General features: G+C 43.2%; 1 protein-coding gene across 1 annotated transcript; it reads right to left on the bottom strand.

Annotated features, from left to right (window-relative positions):
• Nucleotides 1-876: 876 nt before the first annotated feature.
• MC3R (melanocortin 3 receptor) lies at nucleotides 877-3,504 on the bottom strand. The gene has a single exon (XM_083146531.1). It carries the CDS (start codon nucleotides 3,044-3,046, stop codon nucleotides 2,075-2,077), a length of 972 nt encoding a protein of 323 aa, XP_083002657.1. The 5' UTR covers nucleotides 3,047-3,504; the 3' UTR covers nucleotides 877-2,074.
• Between the last annotated feature and the right edge of the window lie 9,864 nt (nucleotides 3,505-13,368).

Below are 13,368 nucleotides of genomic sequence, written 5' to 3'. Positions count from 1 at the left end.
ACATTTGCAAATATTGGCTGACACATTCTGATTTGCAAAGAAGAGATATCTCTAGAATCATCTTGAACTGATAACATGGAGATACAAGACAAGACACTTGTTCCGAGCATGTTACTGTATGTAATATAGGAGGGTGCATAGGAAGTTAAATATTATACTGCTAGCAGCAAAAATAATCTCTAAGATTTTTTTATTTATTCGCTAGCACACACATTAAATAGGGTACATCGAGTAATCATCCTTGAAATGTATAATTTTATGCAAATGCTATCAGAATGATTGCGTGTTATCTCATATAAATGGTGTATAACTAATTTTATGTAATTTAAACAGTGATAAGCAAATGTGAAACAAGTTGAGTTGGATAATGTTGAAAAAGTTTGACAACTTTCTCTTTTCGAACATCAAAATGTTATTAATCATTTTTAATAGGTAAACTAACTGTAAACATACAGAATGGTTTTTTTTTCAGTTTTAGAGGGTATTCAATGTTGGGACACGACTGTCGGGCAGGCCCGACAGCCGTGACCCTGTCCCGTTCTCGGTCTGCTTGACCGAGATTTTGCTGGCGGGATTCAATGTCCCGGCTGCCGAGCCCTGAGAAGGGGGCGTGGCTGCAAAAAGTGTCGGCAAGCTGCGGTCGGGAGCTCGTCAATTCCCTGACGTTCTTGGCAGAAAGTGCCCGACTGCTTGTGAAGTCGGACACGCCCTGCTGAGATCCCTGTTCAATGCTGTGGAGGAAGACAGCATTAAATAGCGCCCCGCCGCCATTTTCCCCTTCGGGAATGGTGGCAGGAGATTGAATATCCCCCAGAATTGGAGAAGCATTGTATTAGAAAGTAGTTTGTATTGTAAGCATTGATCAAACAAAAAGAATAATATAAAAAACATATTTTTAATAATTAAAAGGCTGAATTGCAGTGCAAAGCTTCTTCAGTACCATCAGATTGTGAATGTCAAATTCCAAGGTAAAGATCAACAGAAGCCCTTGTTACAGTACAAATGAAATATCTTGTTGTCACATATTTGATTTATAAAATGAGGTATGTGGACATACAGTAAGATTTAAAGATACTTTAAAGTACGCTTAAGCAATATGAGGCTCTATATAGTTAACTATGGAACTATAAGTAACAGCATAAACTGACATGTAAAGACGTAAGATTGAAACATATTTTAAAGCATTTTAGGCAGCATGTGACTCTTTACAACTACAGAGGAACTACTAGTAACAGCATTCCCTGCTATCTCCAATTTGTAGTAAATATTTTATAAAATATATAAGGTTGTTCTATTAACATGCTTCTACATTGAGGAAATATATTCTAATATAAATAGCATGAAGCTACATATTGTAATCAAAATCAGTATAAAAGCATAATCTAATTAAGAATGATAACATGGTTCCTTATGATGTTATTAACCCTTTGAGTGAATTTGTCAAAATTGGTGTGAAAATTGCCAAGCAAATATTTTTATTCATCATAACGACCTGTAATGTTTACCTTATATAGGAAACATCATCTTTTTATACACAGCATGTTTTATTTGAGTTTATATAACAAATGTGAGCGACGTTGGATTTTTAGTGGATAATTTGCATATGTCTCACAGTGATGTTGACACTCAAAGGTTTAATAGATATATCAATTATTTTATCTCAAAGGGGAGAATCAGTGCTTTTTCAATCTAAAACTGAATGCCTGCAAAGCAGTCAGAGGGCATAAACACAGAACAGAAATATATTTTTTAAGATAATTTTTTTTTAAATAAAACATTTACACAAATATAATTTTAATCTCTGGATGGACACTAGGTTATGTACTAGTGTGTGCAGAATAGTAGTCGATCACAACCATTAAGCAATAAGCACTCATTCTCTTAATGCAAAGACTATGGGTTGCAAACGTCTCATTGGTTGCTATGGATTGCTGATGAATGCCGGTGTGCACATACAGTATCTTATAACTGTTAATAGATCAAATGCACCACAATGAATGTGGACATGTAGTGGATCTTTGGATGCTATGTAACTTTACATGTAAATTGTCAAATGTCACAGACGTATGAGTTGCTAACCAAACTTTCCAAAATTCATCCCATAGCAGCAAATTATCTCCTTGAACGTTTTGCGCATCTCCAGACTTCGGAAAGCGTAAATAAGTGGATCAATAACAGAATTGCACATTATGAGGATCAAGTACGTGTTAAAGTAGGCTCCATAGCAGACACAGTAAGAATTAGCAGGACAGGAGATGATGAGGATAAGATGAAGGAAAAAAGGTGCCCAGCACACAACAAAAACCCCAAGAAGAATTGTGATGGTTATAGCACCTTTCATGCAGGTCCGCTGCTGCACTACGCCATCCACTGGTAGGGCAGCAATTCTCTTCACATGGAGGCGTGCAAATAAAAACATATGGACATACATGGTAGCCATGAGGACAAGCATGGTGAAGAACAGGGTGATGAGACACACAATGACAGTTTTGCTTTCCGAATAGACAATAAATACAATGCCACAAATGATACAGGATATCCAGATGACCATAATCAAGGCTACGGCTTTCTTCACTGTCATGATGCTGTGATAACGTAAGGCATAAAAAATGGTGATGTACCTGTCTATAGCAATAACCAAAAGACTGCAAATTGAAGCAACTAAAGATATGCAGATCAAGGAGTCAAATACATCATCTAACTGCTGGAGAAGCGTATCCCCTATGTCTAAATATTTATTTTGCACTGCAATGACAATAGTTTCCAGGGCATTGGACACACTGACTAGCATGTCTGCTACAGCCAGGCTGCAGAGGAAAAAATACATGGGGGAGTGAAGGTTTTTGTTTTTCAGTATAGCCATAATCACCAGGATGTTCTCCAGCAGGCTGATAATTCCCAGAGTCAGGAAAACCTCTGTTTTAATGAAGACCTGCTCGCAGAATTCAATGCCGCTGAGATTGCTGAGCAAAAGAGTCTCATTAAAGTCCAAACTTCCATTGAATTGGATGGAATGAATGAGGAAGAGGTCGTTCGATGCATTCATGTCTGAAGCTGTGTAGAGTCACGCAGAGCACAGGATTAGAGTAAAACCCTGTCTTTGTAAGTAGGAACAGCCACTCCGCACAGTAAGCTTTTCAAAAGAACATGTTTGTGAATGTTTTATCAAGCGATCTTATCGGCTACTATAATTTGATGGAAGGACATGTGTCTTGCTTTCATGAGTTTCCAAAGAGTATAATTTCAGAAGAACCTTATGTTAAGGGATAGCAGCCTCCTCAGTTATATATTCAGCTAAATTTGTTTCCATTTTCTCAGATGGGAGAACACTTGCATGCACTCTGCTCTGCTTTCTGAAATCCATCTGCACTAGATCAAAGTGTGCAGCAGCTACAAGGCAAGGAAATAATTCCTCAGATTTTTACATTCATTCATAGCCTGAACTCCTCCTCGTTCTCTAGACTATCCACTTATAAAGCAGGTGAGTGGCAGCCAAGCTCTGCTACAGACTGCAGCGGCAGGTGCTACACAACAGCATCTGTGGAAACACTTTATACTGGAAAAAGAAATAATTTGGCGCCCTCTATAGTCTGAAAGTGTTATAAACAATAACATTAACATTTTTATTTCTTGCAATGATATAAGTTGTCATTTAAACAGTACTAAAGGGCATGCATTACTTTCTGGCACTTTTATTAACAATTAATCAATATGATAAATGTGTTTTGTTCATGTGGAAACATGTGTAGTCTATAATGACTTTGGATAAGGAGTTCATAAAAAATAACATACAGTACGCTTGATTTATATGGTCTCACTCCCGGAGGACTACCGTTTGTAAAAAGGTATGTACTGTTCATGGATTCAGTACTAAATACCGACCACCAAAATACACACAACAAGGGGGAGCTGTGGATCCCCCCCCCCCCCCTTGCGGGCGCGCTGCACTCGCCACGCAGCGGGCCTGGTGCATCGCTACGCTCGGCACACTATATTCAGCACACCTCTATGAGTGTTGTGGACACCCAAAGAGGGAGAAATTTGTCGGGATTTCGGTGGTCGGTATTTCGACAGCCGGGATTCCGACCGCCGGGATTTTGACACCATCCGCTGTTCATTACTGTATATCTAAATGTTTGCTTGAAATGATCTACAGTACATTGTGTTACAAATATTCACATTCCAATATTTCATCACAAATGGGTAACATGTACAATATTTATTATATAGTCATTATAACATTTTTTACTGAGATTAAAAACAAAGGATTTATGGACATCAGCTCCAAAAATTACACTGATCACAAAGCTACAGTATATACACACTTATCCAATCCTTGGCATAGCTGACTACCCTCCTGCATTCTGCCGGAGACTCCCTGATATAGCAGCAATCTCCCTCTCTTCCTCAACAATCTCCTTCATTTCACCTAGCCCACATTACACTTTTTTGGGGAAAAAAGGCATGAGAGATAAATTTACATTGAATCATCAGCACTATTTCCCAGCACTTTAGAAAGTAGATAAAATGATGGCTGCATAGGCTCAAGTGCATTTAAAAGCCTGTGAATTTAGTGATTGTTAAATAAAGTTATTGAAGAATGCAGATTACCCAGGAAAAGCTCAGGAGTGAGTAGCAGGTGGGTCAGCCAATCAAGTGGCTTAGGGGTGGTAGCTTAGAGAGGGGTATATTAGGTGAAGTCAGGGGAAGTCACTTCCTCTTTGAATCTGGAACCCCACCCTCCCTGTTCCCTTTCTATCTCTGTGCTACCTGGCCTTTGGGCTATTCACCTAATTTGGCTTCTATAACTTTAATAAAAAATCGTTAGGAAAGCGCTTGTGACCAGCGGTCAGGTAAGGGGTCTGGTGGTTGCTGTGCAGCATTGCCCCACCCCCTTTGCCAGGATGGCTGGTGAGTCCCGACTCAGCGGGGGGATGTTGGACACTTCCTGGAAGTGTCCTCGCCATGCCATAGAAGGGGAGGCGTATCCGTCACAGCGCGGGCTGTACCTCACGATAGGTGGTGTTATGGATTGGGGCGTTTCAGTCGCTGCCATGTTTAGCACCCGGACTGGAGCTGGTCTCAAGCGTTCTTTCTTTGCCATCCCTTTTACAAATAAGGGTCATACCATTTAAAATAAATATATATGACCATTTAAACTTATGCAGTTGGTGTCTGTGTCTTTATTTTAGAATAAGGTGTACGTGTGACTTATTTCTAGGCCTTATAAAGTTAAGTAAAGGTTAAAGGTCAATCAGTATAATTCAGTAGGCGCCTTATAATATCTCTTACTAACTCCTTTGGGGCTCATCTAGATTTGTATATAAGTCATTTTAAAAGAGTCCTCTCAGATGTAGCAGTACACACCCACACTTCTAGGTGCCACGATCTCTCCATATATTAAACTAGACACGCCCTTTGGGTGGAGCATGACACACCCCCCCCCCCTCAATGGGGCACTGTGCAAAATGCTACTATCAACTATATTTTCCCTGAAACTAGTTTTCAAATGTAGGCAAGTATGATCCTTGGCAGATCCGACTAACAACCAACCCCTACATTATTTGGTGGTTCACATCAGGGGCCTTATTTTGGTTCATTCTTTCTGACAAAATCCTTCTTAGATGGGCAAAACCATGTGCACTGCAGGTGGGGCAGATGTAACATGTGCAGAGAGAATTAGATTTGGGTGGGGTTTTACTTCAAAGTGAGATCTATATTGCAGTGTAAAAATAAAGCAGTCAGTATTTTCCCTGCACAGAAACAAAATTACTCACCCAAATCTAATTCTCTCTGCACATGTTACTTCTGCCCCCCTGCAGTGCACATGGTTTTGTCCATCTAAGAAGGATTTTGTCAGAAAGAATGAACCAAAATAAGGCCCATGGTGTTGATATTGACACCAAAAGAATGTGAAAAACACTGAACAAGTGTGTACCCTCCACTGACTGACCCCCATCCCCCAATACTGGATGCCTGTCTGTGACAAGACATGCTGACAGGAGGCAGCAGACTGCATAGTACTTGTACTAGAGCTTACCAGCAGAATTTGTCAGTCTAAGCCATAAATAATGGTGGTGTTTACCTTTTCTAAAATGGTTTCACGGTGTACACACAGCAGTGATATGGGATGATGCCGCTGGCAATATGGTCGCTGGCGACCATATTGCCAGTCATGGGAGTGTGCCCCGGCGATAAATCGTCGGGTGCGCGGTCCCGTTTTCAGCCCCATTATAATCGCTGGTCGCAGGAGCTTGCTCCTGCGACCAGCTGAATACCTCTGCGGCTCCGCCGGCAGAGGTTTCTTTTCATCATCGACCATCTCTGGTCACCGATGAAAAGGAGACATTGAGCGATATATCGCTCGGCGATATATCGCCCCGTGTGTACACACCTTTAGGCTTGTGTGTGTCCTGGAGGGGAACATGGCACCTGCATCATCTGACCATTAGCATGATAACTACCAGCTTTTTCATGGGATTGCCCATGAAACGCTGGGCGTTCCCATGGGTATTGCTACCCGCGCCGCGCCCCCTGCACTGGTGGGTGCGAGCGCTTGGCGAACACTCTGTACATCGTGGCTGCTCACACCCCGGCACAAGCACAGAAATGCACATGCGCAGTAAAGAAACATTTGCTTGGGTGCGCAAGGACCAGAATAAGGTCCAACATGCATTCCCTTGGTAGGGTCAAGACCTCCTTAGTGGCCATAAGGGCTGAGTATTCATACCCTCAGCTCGTCCATCTTTAAGGAGGAATTTTAATGTTTCAGACATTCTGTGTGCCCTCATGAGTTGCAATAGGATGACCCCTTTATTGGTGGCTTTGGGTGCTGACTCCTGGCATGTACTGTAGTTACTATCTTTTTTTTTGTAGAGATTTATATGACTTCAGCATATGCAAGTAGACAGAAAATTCAGATGTCAGATGCAGAATTAACATCATCACTGGGCAAGGAAATTCGGTACTTATGTAGTATCTGGGCTGCCGATTTCTAAATCGGGTCGAATCGGGCACATCGCATCGCATCGCATGCGACCATCGATGCGATGCGATGCGATGCGATGACCCGATTTTTCCATAGGAATCAATGTTAAAATGGACTGAGTCCATTTTAACATGGAATTCAATGGGAAAAAGGGGTCCTTTTCATACCCCTACTATCCAAGTGGGCATGGAGTTGGATATAAACCTGTGGCGAGCGTAGCGAGCCACCGAGCCCGAAGCGTGGCGAGCGTAGCGAGCCCCGCGAGGGGACACAGAATACCGGCCCCTCGCGGGGCTCGCTTCGCTCGCCACGCTTCGGGCTCGGTGGCTCGCTACGCTCGCCACAGGTTTATATCCAACTCCATGCCCACTTGGATAGTAGGGGTATGAAAAGGACCCCTTTTTCCCATTGAATTCCATGTTAAAATGGACTCAGTCCATTTTAACATTGATTCCTATGGAAAAATCGGGTCATCGCATCCGATGGTCGCATGCGATGCGATGCGATATCGCATCGCATCGCATCTGATTGTATGCCTTAACTTAAGGCATACAATCAAAAAATCGGCAGCCCAGATACTACATAAGTACCGGAAATTCTTCTGGTCCGGAATGATATTTATTCCTTACAAGCAAATTGGGATGTAATTAATGTATAGCTGACTGGAAGCTGGTCGGAGCAGCCCCAGGGGAGCAGGGGCTGCTGCAAAAGTGCATTGGCTGCTCCTTCTGTGGTATTTCTGGGGCACGACCAACCTGCCCTGGTAGGTTTGTCATGTCCCAGGAAAACCCACCACTCAAGGGATTAAAGAGCACTTTGCACTACATCACTTATAGGGCATTAAAAGGTAAAGATCAGGAACAGAATGTGGCCAGGCACTTTAAATCAATTAAGCACCATTTGTTACTAAATCTTTGTTTATTTACTGAGATGGGAGTTGCATTGACTATGGAATGTTGCTATGAGCAACTATCTTTTATCTTCTAGAAGGTGCTTAATAAAGAAGTAGACTCTGATTGATCGCTATGGGGAACATCCCATTTTTAATAGAACTCGGATCTTAGTAAATGATAGACTAAACACATACCTCCCAACTGTCCCACTTATAGCGGGGTAACGTCCCTCCTGGGGCCAGGCAGTGTCCCACGCCGGGGGGGGGGAGGGCAGTTGGGAGTCCCCGTCCCCCGTCACACATGAATAGACGCTGTGCACAGAGTCTATTTCTGCAGCCAGAGGGGCTGGGGGCATAGCCAGCAGCTCACAGAGCCACTCCCCATTCCCACTAGACCACGCCCCCAAATTTTTGGTGCGTACTGTCCCTTTTTGGTCAAGAGTTGGGAGGTATGTAAACACCATACAGATTAAATGTAACAGAAACCACTTGGACTGTGTTTAATACATTTCTGCTATTGTATTTTTTCTGAAGGGACAAATTTAGTTTTTGTGTGTTGGTTCCTGAAGCCACATACACATATGCATTGTGGTTCTGATATTTTAAGTAATTAATTGTATTAATATAATTAATCTGTTATTGACTACATGATATTGTTTAGCACACAGCTTGAATTGCTGCAATCTATGTTATTACATCTTTGAAGCTGATTCCATGGCTTTCCTGGGGCCTGAACACAGTGTGCATATTAGTATCTGTTTTTTATGTAGATGCTGTCATCTAGTGGCAACTTCCACGTACAACATCATAGGTGATGGTTTTAAGGAAACAGACTGCCACAAGGAACCATGTGAGTGCTAGAAAGAACATGTCACACTTGCTGTGACATCACTTTGTTTGTATTTGTATCCTGACAAAAGTTAATTAACTGAAACACATAAATAATTGTGCAATGCCCACTGTATACATGCAAGTCCTGTAAGTGCTGCTGTCTCCACTGCTTTGTTAGTGTATTCATCGTAGCCATACTTTTCAACATTTAAAATTGGAGGATTGGGAAGTTCACGCAACTGCAAAATGGCCGTAGCCTATGTAAAAGGAGGTGTGGCCTCACAGGGATGCCGTGGCAGCAGGCCATGCCCCATTTTTCATCACTACGGGGGCAAGCTGCTGGCCATGCCACCAGCCTCTCTGACACTGCCAGTCCTGAAAAACAGGACTGTCCCACGAAAATCAAGACAGTTGGGAGATATGTCATTGGGCGCAGTGTGAGAGTAAATGGGACCAAGTTCACCTAGACCAGTGGTTCCCAACCCTGGTCCTCAAGTATCCCCAACAGTGCATGTTTTCCAGGTCACCCAGCAGGTGCACTCATTATTCAGACACATTTTAAAAGATCCACAGGTGGAGCTAATAATGTCACTTGTGATTCTGTGTGGAGACCTGGAAAACGTGCACTGTTGGGGGTACTTGAGGAACCACTGACCTAGACCAATTCTAAATGAGCATCCATGGCTGTTTTCCCTGTAGGATTAACCATGTTAGGATATTTGACAGGAATTTATCATATCATAAGTCCATGGTCTTAGTAGAGTAGAGGTTGCTGTGATGGCTCCCATAATGCATTAAACCCATAATACCAGTCTCATCTTGCAGCTCAGACAGGGATGTGTTCACAGTGTTGTTTCCTAAAAAAGAGTTACAATTCTCTCACTTGCCCAGAGGCTCCACATTTTAATGAAAGATGGTTGCTTTAATTTCCTCCCCAAAGTGCCATTTTAGGCTCCCTCTGGCATTCCTCCAGATCTTCAGGGACTGTAGTCGTTCTTGCAGCATTTTCAAGTTTCTCTTCCTGTCACACACCTGTAATCCATCTTTTTTTTCCAAAACTTTTTTATTAAGACATTGCGTACATATATTATAAATGACATGTCTATTCTTGTACAATATATGATATACAATAAAGTAATTCCAACATAATACAATTGTTTGATATATTGGGGGAAATTTACTAAAGGAAATTTGTAAAAAATAGGTGTATTTGTATCCAGAAATACACTTATTTTTGACATTTACTATCCTGAAAATACGGCAATTCGTATTGATAGCACATCAATAGGAATACGAATTGCCGTATTTTTGGGATAGTAAATGTCAAAAATTAGTGTATTTCTGGATACAAATACACCTATTTTTTTACAAATTTTCTTTAGTAAATTTCCCCCATTATGTCCAACCGTCTTATCATTTAGTAAAAAATCTGTTATGCGGTGCATTTAGGGATCAATCAAGGGGGACAGGGGGGTACTGAGCCGCCAGCCTGGTGAGGTACCATGTAGTTGTGTTCAAGCTGGCGTGGATCAGTTTTCTTGTATTGGAGGGTAGGTTGGGTATATAGGAATCCCATAAGAGAAATAATTGCTCCACTTTGTTCCTATCAACAATAGCTTCTATCCAATCCATTCTAAATATAAAGTCGAGTTTATTAAAAAATAAGGGGAATTGTGGGGGAGTATGATCAATCGAACATTGGAGGATGGTCTTTCTTCCCGCAGCGCTCAAGGCCAATAAGAGTTTCTTACTCTCTTTTGTCATACGAAGGTCTGGGTCGAAAATGCCCAGTATTGCCCATTCTGGGGTAAAGGGGACATATGTGATTAATTTGGCTTCCGCATATCGCTTCACCAGGAGCCAAAAGTAGCGGATTTTTGGGCAAGCCCATAGACAATGGAAGTTGTCTGCGTTTTCCATCTGGCATTTTAGGCATGTATGTGTATTAGAAGTTCCCATATGGTATCCTCTAATAGGGGATACATAGGAGTTATGATAAATGTTAAGGAAGAGTTGTGTATAAATGAAACATAGAAGATCCTTTTGCAGCTGGGATGCAGCTGTGATATATCTAGTGAGGGAAAGTGGGTTAGCCATGTGGACATTCCTCCCCGTATTGTGGAATGGTCAATAATTTGTCTTAAGTAGGTGTAGTGTATAGATACAGCTTTGGAGGTTGGAACCGGGTAAGACAACATGGTGTCTAAGGTATTATTCCAATCAGCATCTGAGAAATGGGAGAGAACATGTGATACATTAAATCTAATTTGTAAAAATGCTAATGGAAAAATGCTAATGGATATGGGCTAACCATAGAGTAGTAGTAGTATTGATTTGATAAATCAGAAAACAGCAAAGGATGTTTCTCCTCTCTTTTAACCAATGATCCTATAGAGGTGATTCCTGCCATCTTCCAAGCAGAGAAGGGGAGAGCAGGCATGCCATCCAGAAATGCAGGGTTGTTTAGGAGGGAGAAGTAGTGTGTGGGGATAATGAATATCACCACCAGGTGGCGCTGCTCCACTCAATAATAAGTACTAGTGAGTCAATGATAAAGAAGATAAAGATAAATCGGTACTTGTTTCCTAGCACGGTGTCCATCGCTTCGCATTCCATAAGGCATACGATAGTATGCGATGCGATGTTAGCCGATGTTATACAATTTTAAATTGTATACCATCGAATTGTATGCCATTGTAGGGCATATACAATGGTATACGATTTTAAATTGTATAAGCACCCTAATGGGTGTTTTCAATGTTAAATGTGCCCCCTATAAGATAAATAATTGTATAAGCACCGTAATAGGTGCTTACAATGTTAAAAGCACCCCCACACCACCTGTACTATCAACGCCAACCCGAAGCGTGGCAAGCGCAGCGAGCCCGCGAGTGGCGGCGGTACGCGTCCTCCGACCTTTTCATATCCCCACTATCCACTTCGGCATGGAGTTGACTTTATATAGTGTGGTGAGCGCAGTGAGCCACCGAGCCCGAAGCATGGCGAGGGGACGCGGAATACATGTGAAGTAATGCGCGTCTCCTCACCACGCTTCGGGCTCGGTGGCTCGCCACACTATATAAAATCAACTCCACGCCGACGTGGATAGTGGGGGTATGAAAAGGTCGGAGGACGCGTACCACCGCCCCTCGCGGGCTCGCCACGCTTCGGGTTGGCATTGATAGTGGCGGTGGCGTGGGGGTGCATTTAACATCGTAAGCACCTGTTAAGGTGCTTATACAATTGAAAATCGTATAGGGGACCATTTAACATTGAAAAAACACAGAGCAAACATCGGTCCCTGGTGCGAACATGCGGGGACCGAACAGACTGCAATGAGCACCTAACTTCAGCCTCGTTTTATTATGGCCTTGTCTATTTTCTTGTATGTCTGCTGTCTTTTAATTTGCTAAACCACAAGCATTACACGTGTATGTATCAATAATATTTGGTACTTCTTTACTTTCACGGCGCCACTAGATTAGATATCGCGGTCATCGCGGGCATTGAATGCACTAAAAATCGGGTGCGACGCGATGCCCGCGATTTCCCATAGGGACCAATGTTAAATTTCTCAATTGACCCGATTTTTATGTTCAATGCCTCAATTGACACGATTTTTCCATAGGAATCAATGTTAAATGGCCCACAGAGGCCAAATAGACACCCTGAAGTGTGAAATGGCCCCCACAATTGTTAACGCCACCCCACGATCAACGTGAACCCGAAGCGTGGCGAGCGCAGCGAGCCCTCGAGGGGCGGCGGTACGCGTCCTCCGACCTTTTCATACCCCCACTATCCACGTCGGCGTGGAGTTGAGAATAGAATAGTGTGGCGAGCGCAGCGAGCCACCGAGCCCGAAGCGTGGCGAGCGCAGCGAGCCCCGCGAGGGGACGAGGATACCTGTGAAGCCCGCGAAGGGACGCCTTTACCTGTGAAGGTATCCGCGTGCACTTGCCACGTTTCGGGCTCGGTGGCTCGCTGCGCTCGCCACACTATTCTATTCTCAACTCCACGCCGACGTGGATAGTGGGGGTATGAAAAGGTCGGAGGACGCGTACCGCTGCGCTCGCCACGCTTCGTGTTCACGTTGATCGTGGGGTGGCGTTAACAATTGTGGGGGCCATTTCACACTTCAGGGTGGCTATTTGGCCTCTGTGGGCCATTTAACATTGATTCCTATGGAAAAATCGTGTCAATTGAGGCATTGAACATAAAAATCGGGTCAATTGAGAAATTTAACATTGGTCCCTATGGGAAATCGCGGGCATCGCGTCGCACCCGATTTTTAGCGCATTCAATGGCCGCGATTTCTAGTGGCGCCGTGAAAGTACAGAAGTACCTAATATTTATATAGCGCTAGTGTAATAAATCTTATTACACTATTTACAGCGTGCCACAAGTGTCTCCCTGGTGACTTGGACAGACATTCCCAAGTACGGACGGCGTTTGCCTGTGACACCTGTCAGCAGGAGCACGAGGAGAGAAATTGCAGTCTCCGTGAGTGGTCCGGGCATGTAGTAACCATCCGGGAAGGCTGTGTGTAAACTCTCGTTTCCCATCTCCTCGACCGCCGCCGTACGACGCGAGTACAGTACAGTACAGTACAGCGCTCATAGCTCCGCCCCCAACACCGCCCCCAACACCGCCCAGTGTA

This window comes from Crinia signifera, chromosome 6 (assembly GCF_055691185.1).
Source record: "Crinia signifera chromosome 6, ASM5569118v1, whole genome shotgun sequence".
Classification (NCBI taxonomy): domain Eukaryota; kingdom Metazoa; phylum Chordata; class Amphibia; order Anura; family Myobatrachidae; genus Crinia; species Crinia signifera.
Note: the sequence above shows the minus strand (reverse complement) of the source record. Positions and strands in the feature narration are given on the sequence as shown.